This window comes from Euwallacea similis, chromosome 18 (assembly GCF_039881205.1).
Source record: "Euwallacea similis isolate ESF13 chromosome 18, ESF131.1, whole genome shotgun sequence".
Lineage (NCBI taxonomy): Eukaryota > Metazoa > Arthropoda > Insecta > Coleoptera > Curculionidae > Euwallacea > Euwallacea similis.
In genome coordinates this window covers 748,243-775,764 of record NC_089626.1, presented here as the reverse complement: position 1 = coordinate 775,764, position 27,522 = coordinate 748,243, and the positions used below count along the sequence as shown (strand labels likewise).

The 27,522-nt window shown below is 37.2% G+C and overlaps 1 protein-coding gene across 6 annotated transcripts; it reads right to left on the bottom strand.

The window, feature by feature from the left end:
* Window positions 1-604: 604 nt before the first annotated feature.
* On the bottom strand, window positions 605-27,414 carry cher (filamin-A). 6 transcript variants are annotated; one of them, XM_066399082.1, is made up of 22 exons: window positions 26,991-27,414; window positions 21,700-21,844; window positions 20,720-20,849; window positions 20,426-20,631; window positions 20,182-20,196; window positions 19,135-19,514; window positions 17,932-19,084; window positions 17,577-17,818; window positions 16,930-17,496; window positions 15,507-16,636; window positions 15,320-15,450; window positions 15,098-15,233; window positions 8,918-9,071; window positions 5,356-6,341; window positions 4,894-5,002; window positions 4,673-4,837; window positions 4,329-4,568; window positions 2,217-2,410; window positions 1,719-1,947; window positions 1,450-1,665; window positions 1,184-1,393; window positions 605-1,107 (listed from the first exon to the last, which is right to left on the bottom strand). In XM_066399082.1, the coding sequence occupies exons 1-22, from the start codon at window positions 27,412-27,414 to the stop codon at window positions 923-925; spliced, it is 7,347 nt and encodes a 2,448-aa protein (XP_066255179.1). In that variant the 3' UTR covers window positions 605-922. The 6 variants fall into 6 exon arrangements, with proteins under 6 accessions (XP_066255179.1, XP_066255181.1, XP_066255180.1 ...); XM_066399084.1 differs by lacking the exon at window positions 16,930-17,496; XM_066399083.1 differs by lacking the exon at window positions 20,182-20,196.
* Between the last annotated feature and the right edge of the window lie 108 nt (window positions 27,415-27,522).

Here is a 27,522-nt window from a genome sequence, read left to right as displayed (position 1 = left end):
AGAAGATAAGACAATGAGGTACGTAGACATCTCATTTTTCTCCAATTTTTTAATGATTTTGAAATCCTCATGATCTAGACTGAAAGGAATTTTATTTATAACAATAATAATACATTACTCCGCCAGTTTATCAGTGGATGACTCAGTTGATAAAGCTAAAAACATATGACCGTAAACAGTTTTTTTTAAATGTATCGTTATAAAATATATACACAGTTGGTTGATAGTTGCCTCATTTGTCTTGAGACATAGAGGTGTCATTAAACTAAATCCACTATGTCCATCTTTGAATCTGCAAGGGTTACGAAATCGGTTAAGTGAGAATAAGTTGCCATTTTATGACAGTTTTATATTTTGTTGATAAGCCGTAAATTTCGCTTGTTTACGACCGTCTGGCAGGGTTTAAAGAAGTAAATAAGTGTGTGTTAATCGTCAGGTTATCGCATCGACTGGTTCATGTTTCAGACAAGCTAACCATCTGGTATAAGCGCGTCTGCTCTAGTTGAAGTTCGTTAAAGGAATAAAAGTTGCTTTGGAAAGTTATTTCAATTTCAAAATCTACTAACTAGGTCCTTTGCATCTATGAAGATAAACAAAGAGTATCTTTTCTATGAAGTATTTATTTAAAAAAGGTGTAACATAATTACCTCTGAAAAACTGTTTCCTGGATCCTAATTAAGCATTTTATAAATAACGAATTCGCCTTTGCTTTTTTACAAGCTAAGTGAAATAGGGAAAAAATATTAACGTATAGAGAAATAACTAAAGGTTCTATTCGCTTGATATGGTTAAAAAACGGAAAAATTAAAATGGAAATAATATTTACAAAATAAAATTAGTACTACAGGCGTTTTAAACGAACAAAACAAAATATACTTTCTACTAAATAATAAATATCGATATATTCTAAGTATAAAGTTCTTTAAACATCAACTTTGAACGGTGATCCAGGAATATGATCATCGCCCCATTTAACTATTATTAAATATTCTCCTTTGTCTCTTATCATGTAATTAACCTCATACAAATTACGTCCCTTATGTTTAATAAATACTTCTTCGCATGGACCTTTAGGACCGTGGACACCTACGAACAGGATATTGGTACCTGAAACAAGGAAATAATTGATAACACTTAATAAATTCCTGCTTTTCGCGTCCTCATAAGCCGATTTAAGTGTTACCTGCATCTTGGGCTGCTACCGTAAATTGATTCTGCTTCCCTAAATAAGCCTTCTTCAAGGCCATTCCTTTAGATTGCACCTTGGAAGCGTCGCTCTTAAAGTGTGGCAGTGTTGGTCCTTTGTGATTAGCCGCCTTTCCTACTTTGGATACAGTTTCTACTACTACTGAGGAAGATTCTTGGCCTCCTATATCTACAACTTTCGCGTCTCCTAAAAAACAAATTATTGTATTTATTAGTCAATTCAATTCATGTTTTTAAGTTTACCTTTGCTGGTCACTTTAAAGGGAGAGCCTACTATGTGAATATTGTTGTATTTTATGCTAATGTAATAGTCGCCAGGGGCAATTGGCGTGTACCTAACTTTGTAACCTTCTTCTACTTCTGTACAGTCCATAGAAACTTTGCTAGGTCCATCGATGTTTACCGCAAGTGTACCTGCACCTGCGTTGACGGTATCAACGATGAAGTCCGTCTTTACGCCTAAAGAAAAAACACGCAATGTACCTCAGCTTTTAATTTTTTAATCAACTTACCGGTCTTCACTTCCTTGTTCAATCCGTTTCCTTGAGCGTGGACAGCTGCAGGATCAGCAGTATCTTTTCCAACTTTAACGCTGAATGGCGAACCGGGAATATGGACTCCATTAAATTTAGCATGAATTTTGTGGATGCCGTTCTCGTGGGGCATAAACCGGACGGAATATTCTTCAGTATCGATAATTTGTACAAAACAATCGTCTTCATGTCCCGAAGGCCCAATGATCTGTAAAGAGGTTTCGATTTGGTTGCATTGGTTAGTGTCCCTGTCCAAGTTGTGGTAGATGGTGGCGGTTTAGAAGACTCAAAGAAACCCCTAATTGTCTTGGAGCCGCCAATGTTTCTAGTGTCAGGGTTAAAGCAGTATACACAAAGATCAGTGATTAGGGCTGATAAATTCTGAATTAACAAGACTTTTTGTAATAGAGGATTTCTTTGGACGTCCTAAACCTGCCAAACAATCTATCACGTTCCAGTTAATGAACGGTATTATACCTTCGCGTCAAGGTTGCCTTTAGCTCCATTCCTTCGTATGATGAACTGTGAAGGCTTGTCTGCCTGTATGTATCCCTCAGGGAATTGTATTACTTCTAGTAGATGTGCGTCTCCAACAGCCGGAGAAATATATACTTTGAATGGTGAATCAGGAACGTGTTCGTCATTGAATTTCAGTCCAATTCTGTATTCGCCTGCAACAGAGGTTGAGGAAAATTACAAAGGGTTCACAGATCAGTAGGGAAATCTGTTGTGCATGGGCAATAATAGGCTGGTGAATGCCACTACGCTATTTTTTTCCTAGTAAAAGTGTGAATTAGATCCATGTTCCAAGTCCAGAGAACATGGAATGAATCCGAGAAAAGTTTTGTTTAGAAAATCTGAGGGTTTTTTCGCGCCATTTTAATTTTTCGAAAAACGACTTCTGCGCCGCCATTTTGAGTCCTAACATCGTATCATGAAACCTCATTGAGAAGGCCATTTGGAACTCTTTCCAAATACGAACCTGGATTAACCTGAACTAACCTTACTATAAACATATTACCGGTGCCAGCCTTGAAATGAGTTTGGATGACTACATCATGCATGTTCTACGTGAGTCTCAAAAAGCAAAATACCGACTCAGTTTGTTTATAAATCATATCAGTAGTTGGTTGGGAAAATTTAGCTCCTGATTTGACGTCATTACGTGACATACATAAGCCGGGAAGCTGCGTATGTAGATGAATCAGTTTGGAGTAATTTGGCAAATGAAGAGATGTGGTTTACGCCAAAAGTCAAAAATATATCATAAGTTGACAAACATCCACGATTTTTTTTTGCGAAATGTAAATTTCATGTTCTTCTCATGTTCACAACTACTTGTCGTGTTCATACCCTTTGGGAGGCCACAGAGATTGATGGATTGATAAAGCAAATGCGTTTACAGTTTGAGGCGGGAATACGCAAGCATGATTATTTCAGCAAATATATTAATATATTCCCGACTTCTTGGAAAATATCAATCACTACGAGCTGAAACAAAAATTATATGCTTTATTGCTTTAGTGAAGTGTTAAAAATAGGATGCGCTATTTCTGTAGACAAAAATAGCGCAGGCTAGGCAAAGCATTTGTGTAAAGACTTACCGCATTTACGTTGCTATTGAATTTATAAACTGTTTCTTTTGTAACACATTTTCAAGCAATTGCATCATTTAAAAGAACACTTACAGCGGAAAGAATAGAAGTACTATAATTTAAAACCCATGGGAAAACATGTCGTTCACGCGATTTCCTATTAATCAGTTGCGCTCAAAAATATCGATTGAAAGAATAAATATTTACTCCCCACCTTCCGAATTGTTCGAGTTGTCTGAATTAAACTGGATCTCTTGGCACACCTTATACATTTTCTGTAGCACCAAAACATTGACCGTGCGATAGTAAGATTATTCTCTGTCTACATCATGTTGAAATATATTCTCCATCTATTAAGAACTATATGATTCACTTCTAAATTTAAATTTTAGGTGCTACCTTGGGTTTTTTGTCGCTGATTTGGATTTTCGCGGGCTTTTTTGCGTCTAGTTTAGCACGCACGATCAATTTCACATAATTTTTTCGCATAAATCGTCGTTGCGAAATGACCATAATGCTTGTTTAGCGACAAAGAACTGTTACGTGTGTAGTGACAGTTTTTTTTTTATGTAATCGAGCTCATGTCTTGAAGAAAACACGGCGACGAATTAAAATAATATTTATGAGTTCCATCAGCACTCCAGAAATAACTGATAGTGGTTATGAGCCCATTTTGTTTGTTGTCAGAATTTATTAGAAAAATTATTTATTTTTATTCATTTAGTGAGCAAACCATTCAATATTAAATTTTAGTTACACGCACAGTAAATCCAGCAATCTACTCAAAATCAACTTCAAAGTTCAGATTATGTAGTACTTCAATACAACTATGATAGTGCCAAAGCGAATAAATACTATCAAACGTTGTACTGTTAAGGCGGTAATCTTCCCAATCAGACTTTAGTTGTCCTACTTTGCAATAAAAAAACCAATCTACTGCAAATCTTCAATCATAGGTGCCAGGTCATGTTTATGTCAACTGCTTATACCTTACCTGGTTCTGTGACTTTATATGAGACATCGCAGGAACCATCCTTACGATCAGTGAAGTTGATCTCTGCTTTACTAGGCCCTTCCACTGAGATGGCCAGTTGACCACTACCAGCCTCCCTAGTCCACACATTAAACTCATTAAGCTCTCCTTGCTCGCCCCTCTCCAGACCCGCTCCACCAGCTTTAACCAAATGAGCGCCATGGTCGCGATAGGGTCCAACCGTGAATTGGAAAGGAGATCCTGTTAAGAAAGAATGTTACATTAGCAACATACACATTATTTGAAACGCTCATTAGGGCTGACGTGTGGAAAGTAAGTCAACACAGGTCTACCTAAGTACTTACCAGGGATATGGATGTCCTTGTATCTAACTGAGACAGTATGCACGCCCAATTCCTTAGGAACGAAGTGTACGGCGTAAAGTCCGTCTTTGATTTCATTGATTTCTGCGTCTTCCGTTATTCCTCCGGGGGATGTGACCGTTGCGCTGAGGTCGAAGGAAGTTATTCCTGGAAATGTTTGGAAATTAACATAAGATTTATAGGATTATCGCACGAAAACTAACCTGGCATTTTAAATGTGAGTTTACATTGACTTCCAACTTCAGTTACTGGCACTGCATCTCGCTGTCTTTGGATTTTTTCCCTTTGCCTGTTCGACCCTTCGCCGGTCACCTGTTATATAAAAATTAATAAAAGGATTATTGGATGTGTTAGTAAGAGAAACGTTAAAGCGAACTTATGAAGGAATGCAAGAACAAGTTGAAGCAAATGTGAGTTGGCGAATGTACAGAGGTAGACAATACTAAGAATAGCCAGTACATTTCTGTACTCTTTTAAATAAAAAAAATTAAAAAAAACTAAAAAAAGAGAGAAAACTCGACAAGCCTGAGAACAGCATTAAAAAAAGATATCCAAAGTGAGAAGAGGAGTGATAGATTTATGGAAATTTTTTATTCATAAAGGACTTCAACTTGAACATTCTATTAAAGAATCTATTTTGCGCCCTTTAGGAAATCTCTACTTGCCTTGACCGTGAAAGGTGATCCGTCTACATGATGGTCAGCAAATTTAAGATTTACAATGTAATAACCCGGTTCTGTGGGTTTGTATGATATGTTCAAGGTTCCATCTGAGTTATCATTGCACTGAATTTCAGCCTTACTGGGTCCTTCAATCGAAAGGCTGAGACCTCCAAAGCCAGCATTTCTTGTGTCTACGGTAAAGGTATTATCCACGTGCGTTTTTCCTTCCTTAAGCGCCGATCCTTGAACTTTGACTTTCTTGGCATCTCCAACCTCCCTCTCGCACACGTTAATTTTAAATGGAGAGTTTGTGATGTGCGTACCCATTTTTTTAACAGAGACTACATGCTCTCCGACTTCTCGCGGTGTAAATGAGATTCCAATATTGCCGCTGGCCAATCGCTTCAGGAAGCATGGTTCCTCCAACCCACTGGGTGCCTGGATCGAGGCATTTAGAGATCTGATATCGGCGTCGGATATTTTCCCTGGCAGGGACACTTCACTGCAAGATCCAACAGAAATTTGATTCCTTTTTCTACCCTCCCCGGTAATTTTTGAAAAAAAGGGCGATCCTTTGATGTGTTTGTCCCCGAATCGCACGGAAATTTTGTATTCTCCAGGAGCAGTTGGGAGATATGACACAGAAACTGTGCCATCTTTATTGTCGTGACAGCTTATTTCTGCTTTGCTGGGTCCCTCTACTGCCATTGAAAGACCACCATCACCAGCTCCCTTTGTGGAGATAGTGAAGTTACTGGGTTCTCCGGTGACTCCATGAGTGAGGCCTGGGCCGTAGGCGGTTACGTAGCCAGAACTTACAGAGTCTACGTGGAATTTGTAAGGGGAGCCTTGGACGTGCTCGCCATTGAATTTGACAGCTAGCTCATGGACTCCTTCTTCTCGAGGTTCATAGTTTATTGAGACAGTTCCGTCGTGATTGTCTACTATTACTGGCCTGTCTACATTTCCAGTGGGCATTTTTACTTCGGCTGAAACATAATAAAACAAATTAATTTCCTGTAGCTGTGGAATGGCCAAACAAGATACTCGTAAAATATTTGTAAGATTGGGGCATTTCTGTAGTTCATTATTTACTTGTTAGGTATAGTCAATGAATCAAGCTATACGTGAGCGGCTATAGCAAATGTGGCTGTTATTGGAAATATTTGAAGGGGTTAGAGCCCAAAGGGTATAAGTACATTCAAGTAACTTTTGAGAAAAATGCCTCTAAAGTTTTTTGCTATTTTAAAATCTTTGGGAAAGAAATATGCATTTTTAGTGTAGTTGCGAAAGGGAGTTATACGGGTTTTGCACTGATAGAATACACACTTAAGTTTTAATTTTCGCACAAAATATTAAAAAATGTCAGTTATACTCTTTTTGCTCTAACTCCTTCATTTGTAAAACATAAATTTATTCCACTTCACTTACGTTAATTTTATATCTAAATATTTTTAAGTGATGTTGCTGGAGTGAAATAATATTTAATTACTGGATTTTTTGTGCGACGAAAATCGAAACTGAGTTTACTGGAATCATTCCCCTGAGTCGCAAGAAAATGTTGATTTAATGTAAAAAAGCGCGCAATTTACAATCAAAATAATTGGAGCGATTTTTTCAAAACCTGTTTTATGTAAATTTAGTCTGGCCGCTCACTGTAAAAATTCTGGCCCCTGACAAGTTTTTTTTTTTTGTTATGACAACTTCCTCAAATATTTTCACAAGGAAAATATATTCTCAGATGTTTCTTGGATCTTAAACTCAAAGTGGAGAATTTATGAAAATGTGGGATGTGTTATTCGAAAATAAATAAGGACTGGATATGTCTAAAACTTGGACAATGTTAGTAAACTTAGACGTTTTAAATCTTAAGTGGCAGTGGCGAAGATTTGTAACTGTTTACAAAACTTAACTGTTTACGATTTTAAACTTAATATGTTTTGCTATTCATGCTGCCTGGACCATATTCTGTGCGGACTTGTGTATCTATTTATTCTTCATTATTAAAATAGATAACCTTTGTTTCATATACCTGCTCATTTTTACGGTAAATTAAACTGGTAAGACATATTTTCGGCCGTACGCTAATTTCAACACTATGTTAATGAACGAAATTTATATTTAAATTTGAGCGGTGATTTGCAACTTGCATCAAACAGACCGAAAAAGTGAGAGTAATACATGCACATTTCATTGTTTTAGAGATAAAATATGGTGCTTAGACAGTAAACAAAGTTTATATCGGGATGTTCAGGTGGTAAAAGACCCTGAACGTTTCGTTAATAGTTACTGGTAAATAGGCGCAATCAATCTGTTTAAACTTAAACGCCAAAACAACTATTAATTTTCAGCTGAGATAGGCCAGCATTGAGAAAATCGTGAGAATTGAAGTCATTAAAGCGGTGGTCGGTACTAAAAAACGAAAGGTGTCTTCCATTTTACTTGAAAGCAAAATGCTTTTGCAGTTTTAATTATTGAATTCATATATTTTGAATTTTTAATTAAATCACTTTAATTTTAATTATTTTTCATAATTATTATTTTTTATCTTTTCAATTGCATTAAAAACAGAGCCATATTAAAAAGTAAAATTTCGAGTTTTCTGGAAATACGTTAGCAAGGGTGCCTATTAGCGTCTTTAATAACGATGCAATAGTATATACTACGTAAAGCTCACTTTACCTTTTCTGGTATTGACAGTGAAACTGGAAATAAAAATGAGGGGAACAAAATCACACCCGAAGCTCCTATTATCGACTGAAACTGACGGTACGTTCCTGCATATAACAGGAAGCTCGTGATGGTCGTACTCAGAATGAGTGACTTTCTTAAAATTTCCAATAAATAATTTACTTATTTCATTCCAGTTTGCTTGAGGGGCCTCTGGGATGTTAAGCCAAGAATACATTATCTAACTGTATTATACATTGAGCACAATTTAAATCACACTTAGCTTGAGGTACTAACGCACATGGATGAGGAGTGGAAATGTCTTAGCCGTCCCGAGTAAAACTCTAAGGAACACTGACTCGTCAATGTTCAAAATCCTGAGGTTACGAAAAGATTTGATATCATTACTGTCAAATCCGCGATGTAGTATTTATTAACCGCTGCGCTTAGGTACTTTCAAGGTGGAGAATATTTGATAGTCTAAAAATATCAAGATATGTTTTTCGCTATTAAAAATTCAGCTACGCACGAACTAAAGTTAATTTATGACATATAGAATCGTGTAAAAGTCATTTTTTGAGCACTTAAACATAAAAATGCCATTTTCACAAACTAATCTCATGAATCGTGAAAAAAAAATCGCAATTTTAACAAATTAAAACGCGATTTTTTGCCCTCTCTGAATAGTACCAAATGCTACAAGAAACGGTAAAACTCACCAAAGACTGTCTTTGGTTAACAAAACAGGCTATTTTTGGAGGGCCCTTTGGCACCAGATCAATATTACACATATATTAAGGAGTCATTAGTTTTATTGGTAGCATAACTCATAAGGAAACATTAATCGTTTCTATGAAGATTATGGCTTTTATGCAGACAGAAATGAAACACCTACCAGTTACGTGTCCCCCTGTACTAGGCAATGGGATATTATTTAAGTTGACAGGCCTATATTGCTTAGTGTGACTTTGCTGACTACTGGAAGTTTGCTTTCTGCTATCAGTCTGGGAAACAGTGGTCTTCTCGGTTTTTCTAACCGATTCCTCGGCCTAAAAGAAAAAAAGAAAAAAAAGTTATAGCTGGAGTGTCCTTGAAAGCCGAAAGAGTTCACATCAAGAGAGGCCTTAAATGGGCGGTCTGAGGGTCATGTTTCATTTAGTGGTTAAGCTAACACACAGACCGTTTCTATGTTAATCTAGAGAATTTTTAGAGGTTTTAATTAATCAGAACATTTTTCAAAAAAATATATATTTAAAAAAGTGTTCCTAAAGGAGTTATACTTATTTTTTTAGATTCTCTAGTGTTAGGAAAGGAGTGACAACATGGAATTAATGTGCGGAAATCAGTCGTCAAGAAGAAAAGACAGAAAAGTCATTAATTTTATTTCATTTCAAAGAAAAGAATATTTAAAAAATTGTAAGATGAAACGTTGTTAAGTGATTCCCTTCAACATGATGTAAGGTGTGGCCGGCTGCCAGGAAAGTAGATTTGCTGCATTATAATATCACAAGTGATGCGCTAGACAATACGATGAATTTATTATCAAACGTACGTATTTATTTATCATTGCACAGGGCTATTCATACTTTTTTCTACAACTCAGGATATTGCATTGTCGGTAACAATCACAAATCGAAAAAGCCCTTATTTCCGCACACTTTCATTTCCTACGAGTCGCGCGCCTACCGATAAGGAAATAAGCCTGTTTCCCACGGCTTCCTCACAAAATGACCATTTCCTTGCAGAAATCAGTTCATCCGCGTTTCATCCTTGAACACGATCCTTCTTTCATTATCTGCCTATGGTAGTGACAGATTTCAGTGTTATTTTAAGTTGATTTTTGCATGCGTGAATGTATATCAGTATTTTTCATATCTTAACCTGTCACTTATGTATGTATGCACACTATTTTCATAAACATAAAATAAATCGCTGACAGGTGTAATACTAAAATTACTCCGGGAGTTTGCTTCGGGCCTTGTTGGCCCTGTAATTTTGATAGTTTTCTCAGTAATTTAGGCAATTTTTGAGGTACTTAAAAGTGGATTTTAATGGCAAAACGTTCGTAGGCTGACATTGATGGAGTAAAATTATTAATCAACGCTCACCAAATTGCATAAAATTACCCAAACGTGATATAAGAAAAATCGAGTAATTTACCCGACACTTGATTAAAATATCTGTCAGATGACCCATTTCTGAGTAATTTTGGATTTCAGTTTGGGATAAATATTCTTTTCGTTGGTTTCAACTAGTCAGCAGCTCTTTTACATTGACATGCAGCCCGTAATTTGATTTTCGGTCGTGAATTATGTGTACCTGGGACCATGCCAGTTTCTGGATGAACAGCCACACTGAACGTTTCTCAAATTAATTAAAATATTTCGCATTTCAGAATTTCTTCATAATGCATTTTTCGTGTTGGGATAATACATACTTTACCATTTCTGATTGCGGTGAGGAAAAACCAAAAAAAAAGAAAAAAACTTCATGAAATAAATATATGAAATCTTCAAAATAACGTTTTAAATGAAGACTTGCGGACGCTGAGTCAGCAAATGCAATTTGCTTTGGGATGATTCTTTCCCGAATTATTTCAGGCTGTTTTTATTTCTCTTAAATTTATTTTAGGTTTGTTTGGCTCAGCTGACAGATGTAGTTTCGCAGAGAAATAAAAATATCCAATTTTTCTTCATATTTGTTTTCAGTATTATAGCAAACGTTCGTGGTGATTAATATCAGTTATGTATTTGTTTAGAGAAGCGTTTTAAGTTTAGTTGTATATGTGCCTAAGAAAAGCTATAAAAAGAATATGTAATCTCGTATCATTTGAAATAAAAGTTCAAATCATTTTAGCCAGTACTTCTGTATTTACTATTCTTCAAAGGTTCTGCGTTTTATCTAGTAATTATGTAGGTACAAAAACATGGAGTGAATTGGCTCTCCACACACCTTACATTCTCTGCCCTGGCTACTCCTCAATTTGAAACTAAAAAATATGATAAATGTGCCAAATTTACCAACACAATTGCTGCTATGTTTTTCTCCACACGTGCCGTTTTTATAACTTAAGAAAGTAAACAAATATAACCGGCATATTTGCTTATTTTAATTAGTCATAAAAATAACGATAATTTAAGTTTGTCGTCTTTAGAAATTTCACAATTTCTAAAGATCACAAAAGGACATTTGATACTTTAAGATCCATGGAGACAGATAAACTGATAAATCAAAAAACGGCTGAAAGATCAGAGAGAACTGAGAGAAAAGATGATTAAGTGGCAGCAGTGAAAAAAATTTAATCCAAAATTTATGCCTTTATGTATTTTTGAATGGAAGTGGGAATTAAGGATAACCGAATTTCACGCCCATCAGTTTTGCCAGAAAGTCAAGGTTTGCTTTAAATATTTCTAGATAAAATCCGAATATGGTGCCAAAAATTTGTTGTACCATTTTAATAGCTCGCATTAAGAGAAGTGTTTATTTGCCTTCAATCAAAAACAACACAAGAATGTAAAAAAAGGAAAGTGACGACATTGCTCTAATCAACAATCTAAATTCCCTTCACAAAATATTTTTGAGAATCGTCGATTCGACACTTTCTTGGACTTTACTAAACTAGATGAGACTCGCATACGACTCCTTTTATTTTGCGCTCTGTATATGTGATGGGCCCACAGCTGCAATTTTCTAAAAATACTTTGAATAATTAAATTGTTTTCTATTTACACGACTTCAGAATTTAATATTTAATGTGCATTGCAGTGACTTACGTACAATTAATTAGAGTAAATGAGAATGTCAAAATTATAATTGTTTCATGAAAGTTTTGGCTTCAACCCCAAACGCCGTCTTGAATGGTTTGGTAACGTTAATCGGAGTTTGCGGCTTGATTAGGTTCTAACATATTTATTTTTCTTTTTATTGCAGGACTAACAGGAAAAAATTAATTAAATTATGTTCATCCTGTTAATATAAACTAAACATAACTATAAATGTAACTGAGCCTATTTTTGTTTAGGCTATAAAATAGTATCGTTTTTAAATCTATTTATGGTTTGCCTTGATGTTACTCATTTACGATCAACAATCCCTCCCCCAGGACCACATCCAGAATATATTAAATTATTATTAGAACGGCCATTTGGATCCATTAGAGTAACTGGTCCATGGTCCATTTTTAGGTTTTTGCTACATGTGTACGATTCGGTTAATAAAAATTGACACTACTAACCAACCCACTACTAACCAAGTCGCAAACCCATATAAAATTCATAAAATTTATTAGTAAATACATAAAAATGCCAAGCTTTATCTTATTACTTGCAATGTATTGCGTGTCGTTATTTAAAACTACGATTTTCAACGTCGAAGACTAAAAAAAGCAATATTCTAAACAGTACAAAGAATTTATATATTTTGCCCTGTTTGAACATGTAGGAAAAAATTTATTTTTTGATAATTGTTCACTTTAACCTTCACTGTTCCGATCCCTCTGATTTTTTAATATCTTATTCCAGAGGTCATTCTAAACAACTTTTCTTCACGTGTTGGGTGCGCAAACGTCTCCTTCATAATTTTTTTTGGGTTGAAAATTTGGTCATTATTATCCAAATTTAACTGTCATACGGAACCGTGCAGTGAAAAGGGGTGCTGGGTGGGATACTAACATCTAACCTAACCTAATCCAACCCAACCCCAACACAGTCCAGAAGACCCAATAACGTATCATAATTATCAACCATACGTGAGAACTCAAAAGACCGCATTTTGGCACTATGATTGACCGATCAAAACTGATAATAATTGTTTATTTTTTAATATGACAGTTAAATTTGGATAGTGTTGACCAAATTTTCGACCCAAAAAAAATTATGAAGGAGCCGTTTGCGCATCTAACACATGAAGAAAAGTTGTTTAGAATGACCTCTGGAATAACATATTAAAAAATCAGAGGGATCGGAACGGTGAAGGTTAAAGTGAATAATTACCAATTTTTTTATTAATATGTTTTTGTTTTTTGGTAAAATGGTTATTAAAACAGAAAATATTGATTCATACCGATTTCGAATTATTCACCATTGTAGATAATTTAATAGGATATAAAATACTATAAGGTAACTCGTACAATTAATCTTAAATTTTCCTAAATTTACAAGTCTTTTTGCGGAAAAAATATTTGAAAAGCCGTGGAAGATTTCACTCCTCACACTTCATTTGATTCTGGGCTAATTTATTATTTTTTTTAGCTCAAAATGTCCTATTTATGTGTCCACATCATCCACTTATTCAATCTAAATTCCCCCAATCCTTCTGAAATGAACCAGTGCTCCCTTAAACACTTAAACGTATGTGGGAATACATCGATTCACTTACAACAGATTTTTCAGAAATATTTAATAAAATCAAAAAATTTTCTGAGGCATCACGTTTCCTATAAAGACTATTAAAAAATGCATCTTACTTAGGAAATCCAAGAGACGTGTCAACAATCCCGTGTTGAGTAAGCACTATAACTCACAAGGCTCAAAGACAATCCAAATAATACAAGTAAAATTATGAATAGATGCTTGTTGAGGATAAGAATGGTTCGGCTGTTTTCGAATAAACTCGCTGTTATAATTTTATCAAAAACGAGATCATACAAATCGGATCAGGGAAAATCTTTCCAGGAAAGTCATTTGAAAACAACTAGGAGGTGATCCAGAGTTGGGTTTCGGAATGCGACGGTCAAAGTTTAGGTATATCTTAAAGGAGATTTATTAAGAAAACAAATTTTTAGGCGTAACGATGAACTGCTTAAAAGAGTGATCACAGCTGCTGTTGTAATCGTTGCCAACACAATTAAACTGAGTAGATTCCGGATATTCGGATTCGTGGTTGTTGCTACTCGTCTAGTGTAAAAAATATGTTTTTGATTTCAATCCCAATCAAAAACATATTTGTTACCCCGTATGTGTGGGAGCATGGGGGTCTCCTAAGCGGTAATAGGCACAGACTTGGTCAAAAGGGAGAAATTGCGCATTCAAAGAAAAGTTTCGCAGGGCGAACAAATTTGATTTTTCAGTTATTTAAAAGAAAAATGGAAATTTTGAATTGATTTTTATTCTTTTTATGCGCTATGATAAGAGATAGATGAAAACTAAACCGCTTTTCCATAACAGTTTTTGATAACCTTCAACATAATAATCTTGGTTGGACTCCATGAGCTTTTGCTTGGCAAGAATAATCATCGATTTTTTATAAGTACGGCCCTGGTAAATCTTTTGTTTATTTGAGGTTACTCTTTATTAGTTTTGGGTTTCCTTTACTTTTATTTTACGTAGTGAGGCTAGTCCCTCCTTCTTCCTTTCGAAACGAAAATTGTGCCCGCCCTTATTTACTAACTAACGCTAATATGAGTCAGCTACACATGTGATGCCATAAATGAGTTTTTTCAAAATTCTAAATTTATATTTTAATCCCCACATGACGGCAACTCTGGCTGCTTTCTGAAATTTACAAGATTACTGAAAGGACACAAATGCACCCAGATTAGCACAGGATTTCGAACTCCGGATCTCTGGCACCGTAAACAAAAACATTAGTAATGAGATACCTCGACTAATAGATTTACGGATACGTGATCAGACTAAGCGCCAACATTTTAGAAAAAAAAATGGACGTACGGCGTAGTACAAATAAATCTGATTTTAATTTCGTTTATCTAAAAATAAAAAAGTGCAAGTGTTTTTTAATTTAGATGCAATTTAGAAATTGGGCAAGAAACTGGCAAGGGGGGGTTGCTTCAAAGCCGGGCAGAACCCCTGAACCAGTAAGAAGACACACTCTAGAGGAAGAACGAATATTAATCTGTCCAGCTTTTTAAATTTTAATGCACTTTTGCTCAATAATTTTATAAATTGATTGCCAATTAAACACTAATTTTTCTTCAAAATGGAAGCATAACAGAAATCAAAGTCTGATCATAAATCCACCTTTGAGCTATTCGTCAGACCTTGTTTGATATTCGACTACGCCGTTTGTTTCCATGCTATAATCATGCAAATATGGACACACTAAGCCAAAAACTTACCATAAACGTATAAAATCCTCCTGGAACTGTTTGCCCTCCGAATTTGATGTTGATTGTGTATTCTCCAGCATCTTCTACTGTGTAGTATATGCTAACTGTACCATCTCCATTGTCTACGATGTTTATATCAAGATCACTGAAATAATACGTGTCTAATATGCAATTTGATAAGGAAATATTATTTAAAGAGCTGTAAAAAGTCAGAATTGCTTAGACGCATACCTTCCATTAACAGATTTGATCCTACACGTGACTTCTCCATTCCCTGCGTTTTCTGTGTTTACCGTAATGCAGTAAGACTCTCCACTTGAAAGGGTTTTCTCCAAGCCCTCCGTTATTGTACATTTTTCAGCCTGAAACGCCAACATTAAGCTTGAAAATTTTCAACATGAAAACTGCTAAAACTTACGTTCCCAATAGCGTAAGCCTGAATTGGAATGGGCGTCTTTGGAACCTCCTTTCCTCCATATTTTACGTCCAGCTTGTATCTCCCGCAGTCGTCGGGCACGAAAGTCGCATTAACAGTCCCGTCTCCATTTTCGTGTATTTTCACTGGTCGTGGTTGGCCATCGGGTCCGCTAACTTTAACTTCTAAATCACCAAACCCAGCATCGGTAGTATCGATTTTGACTGATGTAGGTATTGATGCGGGAATGCCCTTGTCCGCTATGGCTGGTCCAGTAATTTTAACCTTCTCAGGTTCCACCACAGGTCTTACTGTGATGGGGAATGGACTATTAGGGATGTCTTTACCGTTGTAAAGAATGTGGGCTTGCAGCTTGGTCCCTTCAGTAGGTGGGATGTAAGTAACTTCATAAATGCCATCACCGTTGTCTCTGATTTCCGGTCTTCTTGGAATGGGAGCTGAGTCAGAGAGAATGTTTACTGCTACTGGTGCTGCGGCCGCTTTTGAAGCGTCTATCTTAAATTTAGCTGGAATTCCTGATCTACATTTATTAGGCTCGAGCCCAGGGCCGTAAACTATCACCGCAGAGGCATCCTGTTCTGGACTAACCACCACTTTGAACGGTGATCCAGGAATGTGGTTATCAGCAAATCGAATAGCCACATCATATTCACCAGGTTCAGTGGGAACGTATTCTACTGAGCATGATCCATCCCTATTGTCCTTGCAAGTCATTTTCGCCTCTGATGGCCCCTCAATCGCCAAACTTAATCCTCCAGTACCAGCCCCTTTAGTCTCAACAGTAAATATGTTAGGTTTATTGAGAACTCCATTGTCTAGCCCTGGCCCATAGGCAATACATTTCTTGGCATCACAGCCTCGCCTTACATTCACCACAAATGGTGATCCAGGGACTGGCACATTATCATAGAATATGTCAATGGTGTGTCGTCCTTCTTCGAAGGGTGTGTAGCTCACTTTGTAAGTTTCATCGAGGAGGGCTGTGACTAATTTTTCGGTTTGTGCCCCTGAAGGGTTAGTAATGGTGCATGTTACTTTGCCGTCATCGCTGTTGGCTTTTGGTATTCCTCGAGTGTCAACCAGGAAGTCCGTGGGTGAGTCGATATAGACGCCTGAAAGTTAAAGGAGGTTGAGAGATCTGAGAAGAAACATGTAAAATATCGTAACATGCGTAGGCAGGCACAAAAATCAAAGTGATATTAAGACTGAGAAATTCTACAAGAATTTCTTAGCTTCAATATCGCTTTGATCCTACAAGGATTTCTCAGCCTAAAAACTTCTAGCTAAAACAACAAATAAATTTTATTTTCATCTAACCGGCACGCTGTTAATACATCATTATTTTAATCAAACAACACAACATCCAGTTGAGTAAAAACCCACATGTTTACGCACACCAGATTACCATGTAACTGAATCCCGCTTCCTGACACCTTAATCATATTCATATCGACCTCAGGCTCCACAAACACCTGGAAAGGGCTTCCAGGGATGTGGTCATCATTGAATGTTATATTGATCCCATAATCTCCTACTTCGGTAGGGAGATACGCCACTGAGCACGTTCCATCTCCATTATCTCTGCAGTTAATCGCTGCTTCACAAGGGCCTTCAACTGTGACCCCAAGACCTCCCCCTCCTCCTCCTCTTGTGTCAATAATAAACTCTGCAGGTCGATTTACAATCCCTCTGCGTAAACCCGGGCCTGAGGCTTTTACTTTAGTGGGGTCACTTCCAGTTAGGCATGTCAGTTTGAACGGTCTGTGAGAAATTGGTTCTCCCCCGAAAGAAATTCCTAGCAAGTATTCTCCTAGTTGCGTTGGAGTGAAATTAACTAAATATCCCTCATGTGTGGGTATAACGTGAGCTTTGACTTTACTCCCCGAGGGGCTTGTTATAGATATCGCGAATTCCGCTTTGCCAGCATCTTGGGTTATAACTCTAAATTGCTGTAGACTGTTTATAGGGGCCGCTGTAGGTCAGGGTAGAAAGTTGCTATTAGCTTTGATCAGTTTTAAAATTAAAATTTATCAAAGATAATAGGAGACTTACTTGGTTCTAGTCCATCAACTTTGATTTTGGAGACGTCCACGCTGGGTTCAACCTTAATCCTAATAGGAGTGGTGGGTACTCTCAAACCGCCGTAATCCAGGGATACTGAGTAGTTTCCAGGTTGGGGAGCTTCATAGTCAACAGTGTATGTCCGGTCGCCGTTATCGGTTAATTTCACTGGAACATCTTTACGGGTGTCTTCGTTGATTAGACGGACGTCTAGGTCACCGTCACCAGCCTCCCTGTAATTTTTTGTCATTAAGCATAAATTTAGATCAGTTCGTCCCCTTGTTACTTTTCTTTAGTCTCATCTATAAACACTCACTATTATGAAACGAAACTTAAAGAAAATTACCTAGCATCTATGTTGAAGTGAGTAGGGACTCCAGGCTTGACCCCATCCTCGATCCCGGGTCCGAAGCATAACACTTTGGCTGCATCGGGAGGTTCCCCAACGTAAACCCGATATGGCGAGTTCTTAACTGCAACACCGCCATAATTAACTTGAACTGTATGACGATCTCCATTTTTAGGAATGTAAGAAGCTTCAATAAGGCCATCGGCGTGCTCCACGAGCTTAACATCGACTTTCTTGGAATTTCCTTGCGTAACTTTAACATCTAAAGGTGCAGAACCTGCTTTTCGGGTGTCGATCTTAAACTTGGTTTGTACGTCTTTTTGCGGGCCATTAGGTTCAACTCCTTCACCATAAACCTCGACTTTTTCGGGATAATAGTCAGTTTGTGGTAAAACGTGCGAAATGTACGGGCTTTTGGGAATGTCTTCGTTATCGCAGAGGATGTGTACTGCATATTCGCCGGGAGCTGTTGGGTAGTACCGCACATCCGCTGATCCATCTCCGTTGTCGTGACACTCGATTTTGGCTTGAGATGGGCCTTGAATGCTGAAACCTAAAGCTCCGGTTTCACCATTTGTTTCCACAGTGAATAGAGCTGGATAATTGACTACTCCTCCCGATAGACCCGGTCCATAAGCTTGAATTAAAGTTTCCTTGTATGGTCCAACATTCACTTCGAAAGGAGACTTGTGAATCTCGTGCCCAGCAAAGCTGATCATCACTCTATATCGGCCCTCTTTCAACGGATGGTAGGCACAGTGATAGATATTCCCTTCTACTTTGGTAATTTTGCAGTTCTCCTTAACCCCAGCAGGGCCTATGATTTGGACTTCTGGAATCCCTTCTCCAGCACCTTCAGTATAAATGTTGAAATCAGCCTCATCTTTAACTCTAACTCCTGTTGGTTGCAACCCTCTACCACTAGCTTTAACTTTTCTGTAGTCTGATGCTGGAGATATTCGAACTCCAAATGGACTGTTTGGAATGGGTTGGCCAGCGAAGAAGATGTTTACGGAATGTAGCCCTACGGCACACGAGAGGTATTCGCATCGCCACAGATCTGGAGTAGTTTGCCGCACTTTTACTGGTACTGAGTTCTTGTTTCCTGAAGGGTCTAGGATCACTACCTCCGGAACTCCTCTACCAGCATCTAAAAAATACATTTTACTTATGGTTTGTTGCTTAGAAATCGAAACTTACTTTTGGTAGAAATATCGAAATATGTGGCCTTATTAACAAACACGCCATCTTGCTGAAGCCCGGGGCCTGAAGCAGTGACTTTGCTAGGGTCCCCAGCGTGGCCCTCCACTTTGACCAAGAACGGGCTCTTTGGAACATCCCTTCCAGAGTATTTAACGTATATCTTGTGTTGGCCCTCCATTTGAGGAGTATAAGACACAGTATAAGTAAGGTTCCTGTCATTGTTAAACCTCACATCGACGGGTTCCTTTTGGCCTCGCGGGTTTTCAATTATAACATCAACGTTGCCTTTGCCAGCCGAGAAAGTTTCAACCGTGAAGTTCACTGTGGCGCCAACCACCGGGCCTGTAGGTTCTATTCCTGGACCATATACCCTTACCCTGGAAATATTGATAAAGCAACAATTAGTGATTTTGGTTTTTCTTTTAAATCAGAATATCGGATGTATTTGCTGACTGCATCGCCAGCAAATGCTTATTTTTGCTGTAAAAACGATACGTATTTTGAAAAAGTAAAGATGGTCAAACGCGATTTGGAGATTGATATTGAGTCACACAACGGTCTTCATATATTTCGAAAATTTATATATTTTTTCATAATTTTTAGTTTCTTGCGGCATATTTTTATCATAAAATACTCTCTCCCGAGGCTACTTTTTTCATTTTAAAATTACTCGCTAATTAGATATTTAACTCATACAAGTTTAAAGATATTATAAAAATTGCTTTTGACAAAAATTTCATTGGGCATTCAAAAGCGCTTAAGCTTTCATAGCGCTACCAACTCCATTAAACTATATTCACAGCAAATGATGAAATATGAGAACACAGAATGTTTCAATGCTTTTTGTGACTGTTAATAGCTGTGAAGCATTGTAAGGCTTTTTAATGTAAATTTTGAAAAATTTTACTTTTTTTCGCTTAAGATAAGCGCTCCGTACAATGTGATATCTTAACAAGACTTTCCTTGAAATTGTTAGTAATGCCATGAACGATATCACTCATTTTGTGTTAAATAAATCACGTTCAACTCCTAGAATTCACTTACCTAGGTGGTGCGATTCTGAAGATATAAATAAAGAAAACTCTGAATTAATTCTCGTTTTGCCAATTCGCTCAATTTCAAAAAATTTCAAATCCACAAGTAAAAGAACCAAGAATAACCTGCAGGTACATAGTCTAAATCTAGTTTTTAGAAAGGCATTACAGGAATATCTGCATATATTTCGCTGTTTATTAAGCATCTGTAATGCCTCCCTTTTTGCCAATTTAACGTCATACTGAACACTTACTTAGTTGGACTGGTTCTAGGCCTCAAAGGAGCACCAGTTTTTAGCTTGGCATTGGGGTATTGAGACAGATATGTCATCATTGATTGTTCGTCAATGTTGGGGTTCACAATTTCTTCGGGTCTTATCAATTGTGGAATATTGAGCCAATCATCTGCCAGCCCCATTGCCTCAGATGCATTTTGGATTGAGTCCTTGGGGTCCCAATCCTGTAAATGCGTATGCGTTACACCAATTGTTGTAAATTAAATTGCGATAATTGGTGTAACTATTTTCGGTTTGCAGGTTGTGTCTTACCGGCCAGTCAGGACATAGTCCAGGAGCCACCGAATCGACCAACGCTCCGAGTCTTTTCCCATCATTCCAGTCCGTTGTGAAATTTTTAATGGGTAAATCCGGGATTTTACTTTGAATCCAATTCATTAACCTGGATTAAAAACAATTCGTATTAGTAAAAAAAGCCACTTTTTGGTCTATAATTCGAAAAATAATTATTAAACGAAGCAAAAATCCAAAACGCTTTATTACGATCGCATTTGGAAGAAGTCCGAAAAGGAATCTTAATGACGACTATCTTAAAGCTTATGGTGTAAATACGTCTAAAACTATTGAACTTCAGATAATGCGCAGGTAAGGGGCACTTGCTTATAGAATACACTGAATAGTTCATGGAGGATGCTTACCAAATTCGCTCGCATGCTTATTTATTTTACATTAAAAAATTAGAAATAACGTTGGTATTCATTGTTGATTTAACTCTACTCTGTTAAGTAATTTTAAGATGCACCAGTTAAGATGGGCCATCAAATTTTGTTTTTTTACCTGTGAGTGAAATAGTTATTTTTATAACAAACGCTGAAAGTGACGCAAATCGGTTAAAACCATGGCGATGATGTGTCCAGAAAACCGAAACGTTGTCTCGAAAATTCATCTTCAAAGATACATTTCACTCAAAATATTACTTAGGAAAAAATAGTAAAAGTAAAGGATTTTTATTGTTTGTTTTGAAATGCGTCATTTTAATTTTTCCAAAATTTTTCAAAACCCTCAACGATTAGAGCCGCTCGGCTGTCGTCATTACATTACTAACACAATCGTCTAGAACTTTCTTCATTTATCCAACTTTATACCTCCTAAAATTCTAAGATCTAGAATTTCTAAGAAAATACATGGAAAACAAATTTGGGACACACTGTACACAAAAATGTGCAACATATAAAACATTAACATTTGATTGATCATCCACCTTTGAAATCATGATATATCAGAACTCTTACCTTTGTTTTGGTGTTGATTCCGTTCCACCGTTGCTGAGGTCGTCTTCCCCTTCCCATATGGGCAAGGAAATTGAGTAGTGTAGAATTAAGGTCCATATTAATCCTAATATTAGCTTTAATTTGCAGTCTACTATATGGGTGGAATCTGAAAGAGAAGAAAATGTATGTATATAGCAATTCAATATGTTTCAGCAACCTCATTGAGCCAATTAAAATTTCTCTTTTTCGCTTCAAGCAGCATTTTTCGTTCGAAAACACGCAGAAGATGTGTCATCTTCAGAAAAACATAATGTAAATCACCATAATTTTAATGACTGCATTTGGGAGTAAAAGTTTTGTGATAAGTGAAAACTTACCTAAAAAGGTTGAAATGATCGACCTCGCTTAACCGTATGGGCAGTTTAAAAGTATGTTGTGCTGTTTACATTAGTAAAATAGATTTATAAGTATATTCCACTAGTCTTAACGCATCTGCCTTACGAGTTTAAGTCACTTTAACTAATCGTTATGTTTGCGCTACTTAAGCACTTAGCAATGAGGCCTTAAAAAGCTATAGATTTTGGAGGAATATTCCACATCAGTGTGTTAATTGTTGAATGCTGAACACACTACATTAAATTTACCCAACTCATGAGCTTTGTTACTGAATACGTGAAGAAACGGCCAGAGGAAAGGAGGAACTAGAACTCACCTCAATGAGGAGTTTTGAAAATTCCGAAAACCTTTTTTTTAAGGTTTCAGTGGTTCAGTTAATTTTCATGAGATGGATTGTCGTGTCAGAAGTTAAGTAAATTTTTAATGAATTTTCTCGTAAAATTCTCTAGGGGAAGCTGTCGAAGGAAATGAACTCACGCCAATGAGACATTTTGAGAATGTTCTGAGCCTGTTTTCTCTCTTAAGAGTCTTGAGTTTTTGAAAATATTCTCTACGTTTCTTGAAAAGTCTCAAGAAATTTTGGCGAGATTTTTATCACGAAGTCCTGGGAAAAAAGCTGAACCGACTAAAACCGACTTAACGAGAAAGGGGGTTTTTGGGTGGATCCAAGCCTCACAGTGAATTTTGATACTGAAATCTTCAACTTCAGTACCTGAATTTCTCGAGTTCCCAGTAAACTGACCGCTTTTTGACAATTTTCCAGTAACCTCGTTTTCATCATTTCCCAGTAATGGGGAATTGCGTTGATTTTCCTCATTTTCTGACCCAGTTCTCGCCGTAGTTTTCTAGTTTTCCTTGTTACAATTTGTTGTTGCCTAAATTCCAAGCTTGAAATAATTAAGCAATTCAACCCAACCAAACGAAATTAATGTTTCTGTTTTCTGTTATCAACCAGGACTAATGAGCTTCAAAACCATCAGCTCACAGCCAATTCCCCTTAACTGTTTAATGACAAATTTGTTTCCTGTTTATATTTAACGAACGCCCCCATTAAGCGACATGACGCTATAGTTACAAGAAAATCACCTTAGATCATCATTTTGCATTGCACTAGTAGCGATTGTTCATACGTTTCGTGTGAAGAACCTTCATAAATAACAAAATAATTTACACTATCAGCAACTAAGCAATTATATGTGAGCGTATTTTTCAACCACTCAAGATTACTAAGGAATGGACTTTATCGTCCTTTTGGCATTGAAGAATGCGTAAGGTCACAGTGAATGGCAGTGATTATCAAAAAATCTTTGGAGGCATAAATGCGCATGTTTGTCTTAGTTGGTCTTACATCAAATTGATCAGGAGTTGCTGATATCGGCTTTGTGGACATACCGTCTGGGAGTTGTCGATTCGTTGCCAGTCTTTAATAAATATTTATCGTCAACATTATTGTTTACTTGGTGGTTGCGTAACGTGACAAAAAGTGTTTAACGAGCCCTGCGAAATCTCGATAAGGCTGAAAGCCGTAAAAATTACCATATACAGTAATAGCGCTTACGAGAGAACTTATACATTTCTAAAAATAGCAATGAGGTTTCAATTATAAGGTAATTAATGTTTGTGGGCAGCATTCAAATATGATAATTTCCAAAATAAAGAAATGTGATTGAAAACATGGGTCATATCTACATATTCTACAGGAAGTGTATCGTATCATAGTCTCAACCATTGCGGTTCGGATCCGTACCACAGTCTCAACGTTTGCGATCTTCTCGCGAATTCGTGATTAAATGAGGTTTAAAACTAAATAAAAGAACTCCATAGATAATGCCAAAAAGCCATTTTTTGGAAGGTTCAAAAGGGTTTAGGTATTCTTAATTTTACATTAAAATACATAAGAAATCCCTCCCGAACAAATGGAAGGTATCCTCCACTTTATCTCGCTGCTAACAATGAATCCTGTTTGTTGTGCCGTTATCGACTGAAACTCTACTTAGTTTTAAAAAATAAATAAACTACTTTTAACTGCATTTACTGAATTATATCTACATATAGCGGTCAGCCGATTATCTCATCAAGTAATTATCGAAATAACTCCTCAAGGTGTTCGCTATAAAAAATAAGTCGATGAATATGGTATAAAGCTATAGCCGTCGAGGAATGAGGTTAAAACCGCAACGTTTATGTAACAGACTGTCCTTGACTTCCCAAAGAAGTTTTGCAGGCAACAGGCAAGCTTAAGCCACGTTTCGGTAACTGTGGTTAAAGCACTCCATACACATGTGTCTCCTTTAGCGTTCCTTTAGAATTATACGGATTGAGTCGGATCGCGTTTAGAACGCACTAATCTTGCCTCTATTAATATTAATCCATCTTCGGCTACCATTTTCCAAGCACTCCTTAAGAAATATCTGAGGTGGTACTAACGGAAAATGTGATCCGTGTGGCGCACTTTAGGATGCACTTATCTTGAGTAGCCTTTACTAAAGTGGTTTCCCATACCGACCCTTGCTTCACACCATGACGATGCTGATGATGTCACTTCGAATTCCTCTTACATGACCAAATTTTGGTGACCGAGTCTAATTGTTACATATTAATCCTCAGGTATAAAGAAGTATTACTCACATTTCCTAGCTTCCTGGAGGAACAAATGAATGATTTTATACTTTGCAAAAATTTGTAACTAAACTGGGCATAAAGCTGTCGAAAGGGCATTGGTAGTGATGGGGCGAAGAAATGAGTCGGGAAAGATGAGCAAAATTCGAAGGACAGGGCCACCCGCGAAGACCTCAAGAGGCGCTCCCAGAAACGCTCTTAGGCAGAAGAATAAATTAATGAACAACTCTGATCGCACCCGAAGGATACGATGTTGGAATTCCTTGAAAGCGAAGTCCATCACAGAGACTCAAAAATGAAGGTGATAGCGGGTTATTGATACCACGTCTCACATTTCCTGACTAAATTATTTCATTTGTCATAAGAGGACCCACCAGGATGAGAAATCTTGGAGAATTGCAAGCATTCAGCGGGAACTGCTTTGCAAGTCTGCAACTCATGCTGGAGGCTCGCCATTATCCGAACCTGTTATGAATTGACGAGAGAAGCCGGTATCTTTAAAATTCTTTCGAGATCTGGAAGATTGTTATTGGCAATAATTGCCGCAATCTTCAGGAAATGTGGGAAAAGCTTCCCATGGGCACTACTTTTTTAAAATTAAATTTTTATTGGTGGTTATAAAAAAAAGCGCAATTATAAAGAAATTAATGTTATTAAAGTGTTAGTTGGAGGCATTCAACACCGCGAGTCTGCGACCCATACACGGAATGCGGAAAGATCTAACTATTGTCACCCTATGGGGTGGAGAGCGACTAGTTGGAGTCTGAAACTGGTGGAAATAGTATAATATAAGCGCTGCTCATTAGACCAGGAATAATGAGTAAAATTCGACAAATTTTAAATGTGTTTTTTTTCGCCAGATTATGCACTTTCAGTTGGTAAAAAAACACGGACTTCTAATTTAGATAGCTGTGTCCGACAAGGTGTGGCTTCCTTTAGTTCTAAAGTTTAAGGCTTAATTGTCGATCTAATGTTCTAACAAAGCGAGTATAATTTTTAAACACTGGTGCGAGTTTACAACGATATCTCGATAAATCTGTCTTGATAAATTTAATTACTACTCAATGTAAAAGCTTTTTGGATTAGTACTGACACTGACCAAGTTGCTCCTAATAATACAATGTTTATCAATACTTTAAGTGAGCGTACTCGTTCTCTGCTCAACCAGCTTGTGCCATATATAGGCATCTTTCTTTTTCCATTATTAATCAGCAACCGTCTGGTCTGGTACCACTTAAATTATTATGGAGTGTGGTAATAACTTCTCTGAAGTGATGCTGCATTCTACTTGGGCTAGATTTTTTAAAATTCTTTCGAGGTCTAGGAGATTGTTATTGACGGTAATTGCTGCAATCCTCGCAGAGTGTAAGAAAAGTTTCCCAGAGACACCACTTTTTTAAATTGCTATATTAGGTTTTTATTAAGGATTACCGTCATTCTACCGTTATCAAAGGGGTCTCAAAAATACCTAGAGTACCTACGGTAGGTACTACAATTAACAACGTATTAACGAATAGAATAAATACATATACCCAAATCACGTTTGCTTTCAGGTACTTACGTGCAATTAGCAATTCGGTGACTTGCGACCTAACATGTGGAATAAATTCGTTTTTATCTCCGACGAAAAAGAAGGTGGAGCTTGGTACCAATTATACCTCTTAAGTAGACCTGCATGTAATTGTTTCCCAGAAACTCCTTGATAGTCATTCTCTCATGTAAAGCTTCGCCCCATCTTCACGTCTTCATAATGAGGCTCCAAAATGTTTTAATATCTCTTACTTAATCGGGCCGCTATTTTTCAGAATCTGAATCCTTAAACGTTCAAGTACACACTAGTTATTAAGTAGTTGTGTTAATTGTCTAATGACGAGACCAATCGAGTACATCACATACTGAGATCATCTAAATAAATTGAAACCTTAGGCAAGCGTATTTGAGATGCTGACACGAAGAGTGACCCAAATAGCTTCGTGGTAGCTTTGTTGCTGTTTCGCAAATCGGTGTGTCTGCAAGGATGGAAGTCGCAAGTGGGTTTGATGGGTCTTGCTGAGGCTTACGTAGAAATCTTGAGAATTAAGTGATGATTTTGATAGATTTTTGAGTTAAATAAATCGAGAATGAGGGCTGGTCAAGCGCACCTTTTCTGCCGGTGACCGGCTACGTGTACAAATAAATCCCAAAACAAGTTTTCTATAAATATGTATTTACATGCTTTAGTGATTTTACTCAAAGGCGTGTTTTACTTTCAACGGTCAAAAATAGAACAAAAACTATATAAGGAATTTTGAACTTACCAATGTTAACAATCCTAATTCCTTCATCGTCCTGCAAGAATTTAAGAGCCACTGACACATTTTCTAACTTTTGAGAGCGAAATGAGGGTTTCTTGTTATACTTGGGTAGCTGCTTATTCGCCAGTACCTCGATGAGGGAAATAAGTCTGAGGCCATCACTGAGATCAGTCTCTAGGTTTCCAATGTGCTTCGAAACTGTTTTGAGGTGTTCGTTTGCCCATCGCGTAAATGTATTCTGTTGTATTTTTTTCCACTGGGCATCCTCTGCGAGTTCGCGTTCCGTTGTCACCATCTCGTCCTCCTCGTCTGTTTGGGCATCGACATTGTACTGCCGGTGGTACTGCTCCTGCGGTAGAATACATGCCGGTGGTTCGACCGGTCTGAAACCGGTGTCGCCGCTGTCTTTGTAGGGAAATTGGCTCATCTTAAAGCGGCCAATATGATGCCTCTGTGTCACCCACTATTGGAACCCCTGAAAATTTTTCAGTTAACGAAAATTATTCCTAAGCTAGTTTAGCAACATCGGTACCCA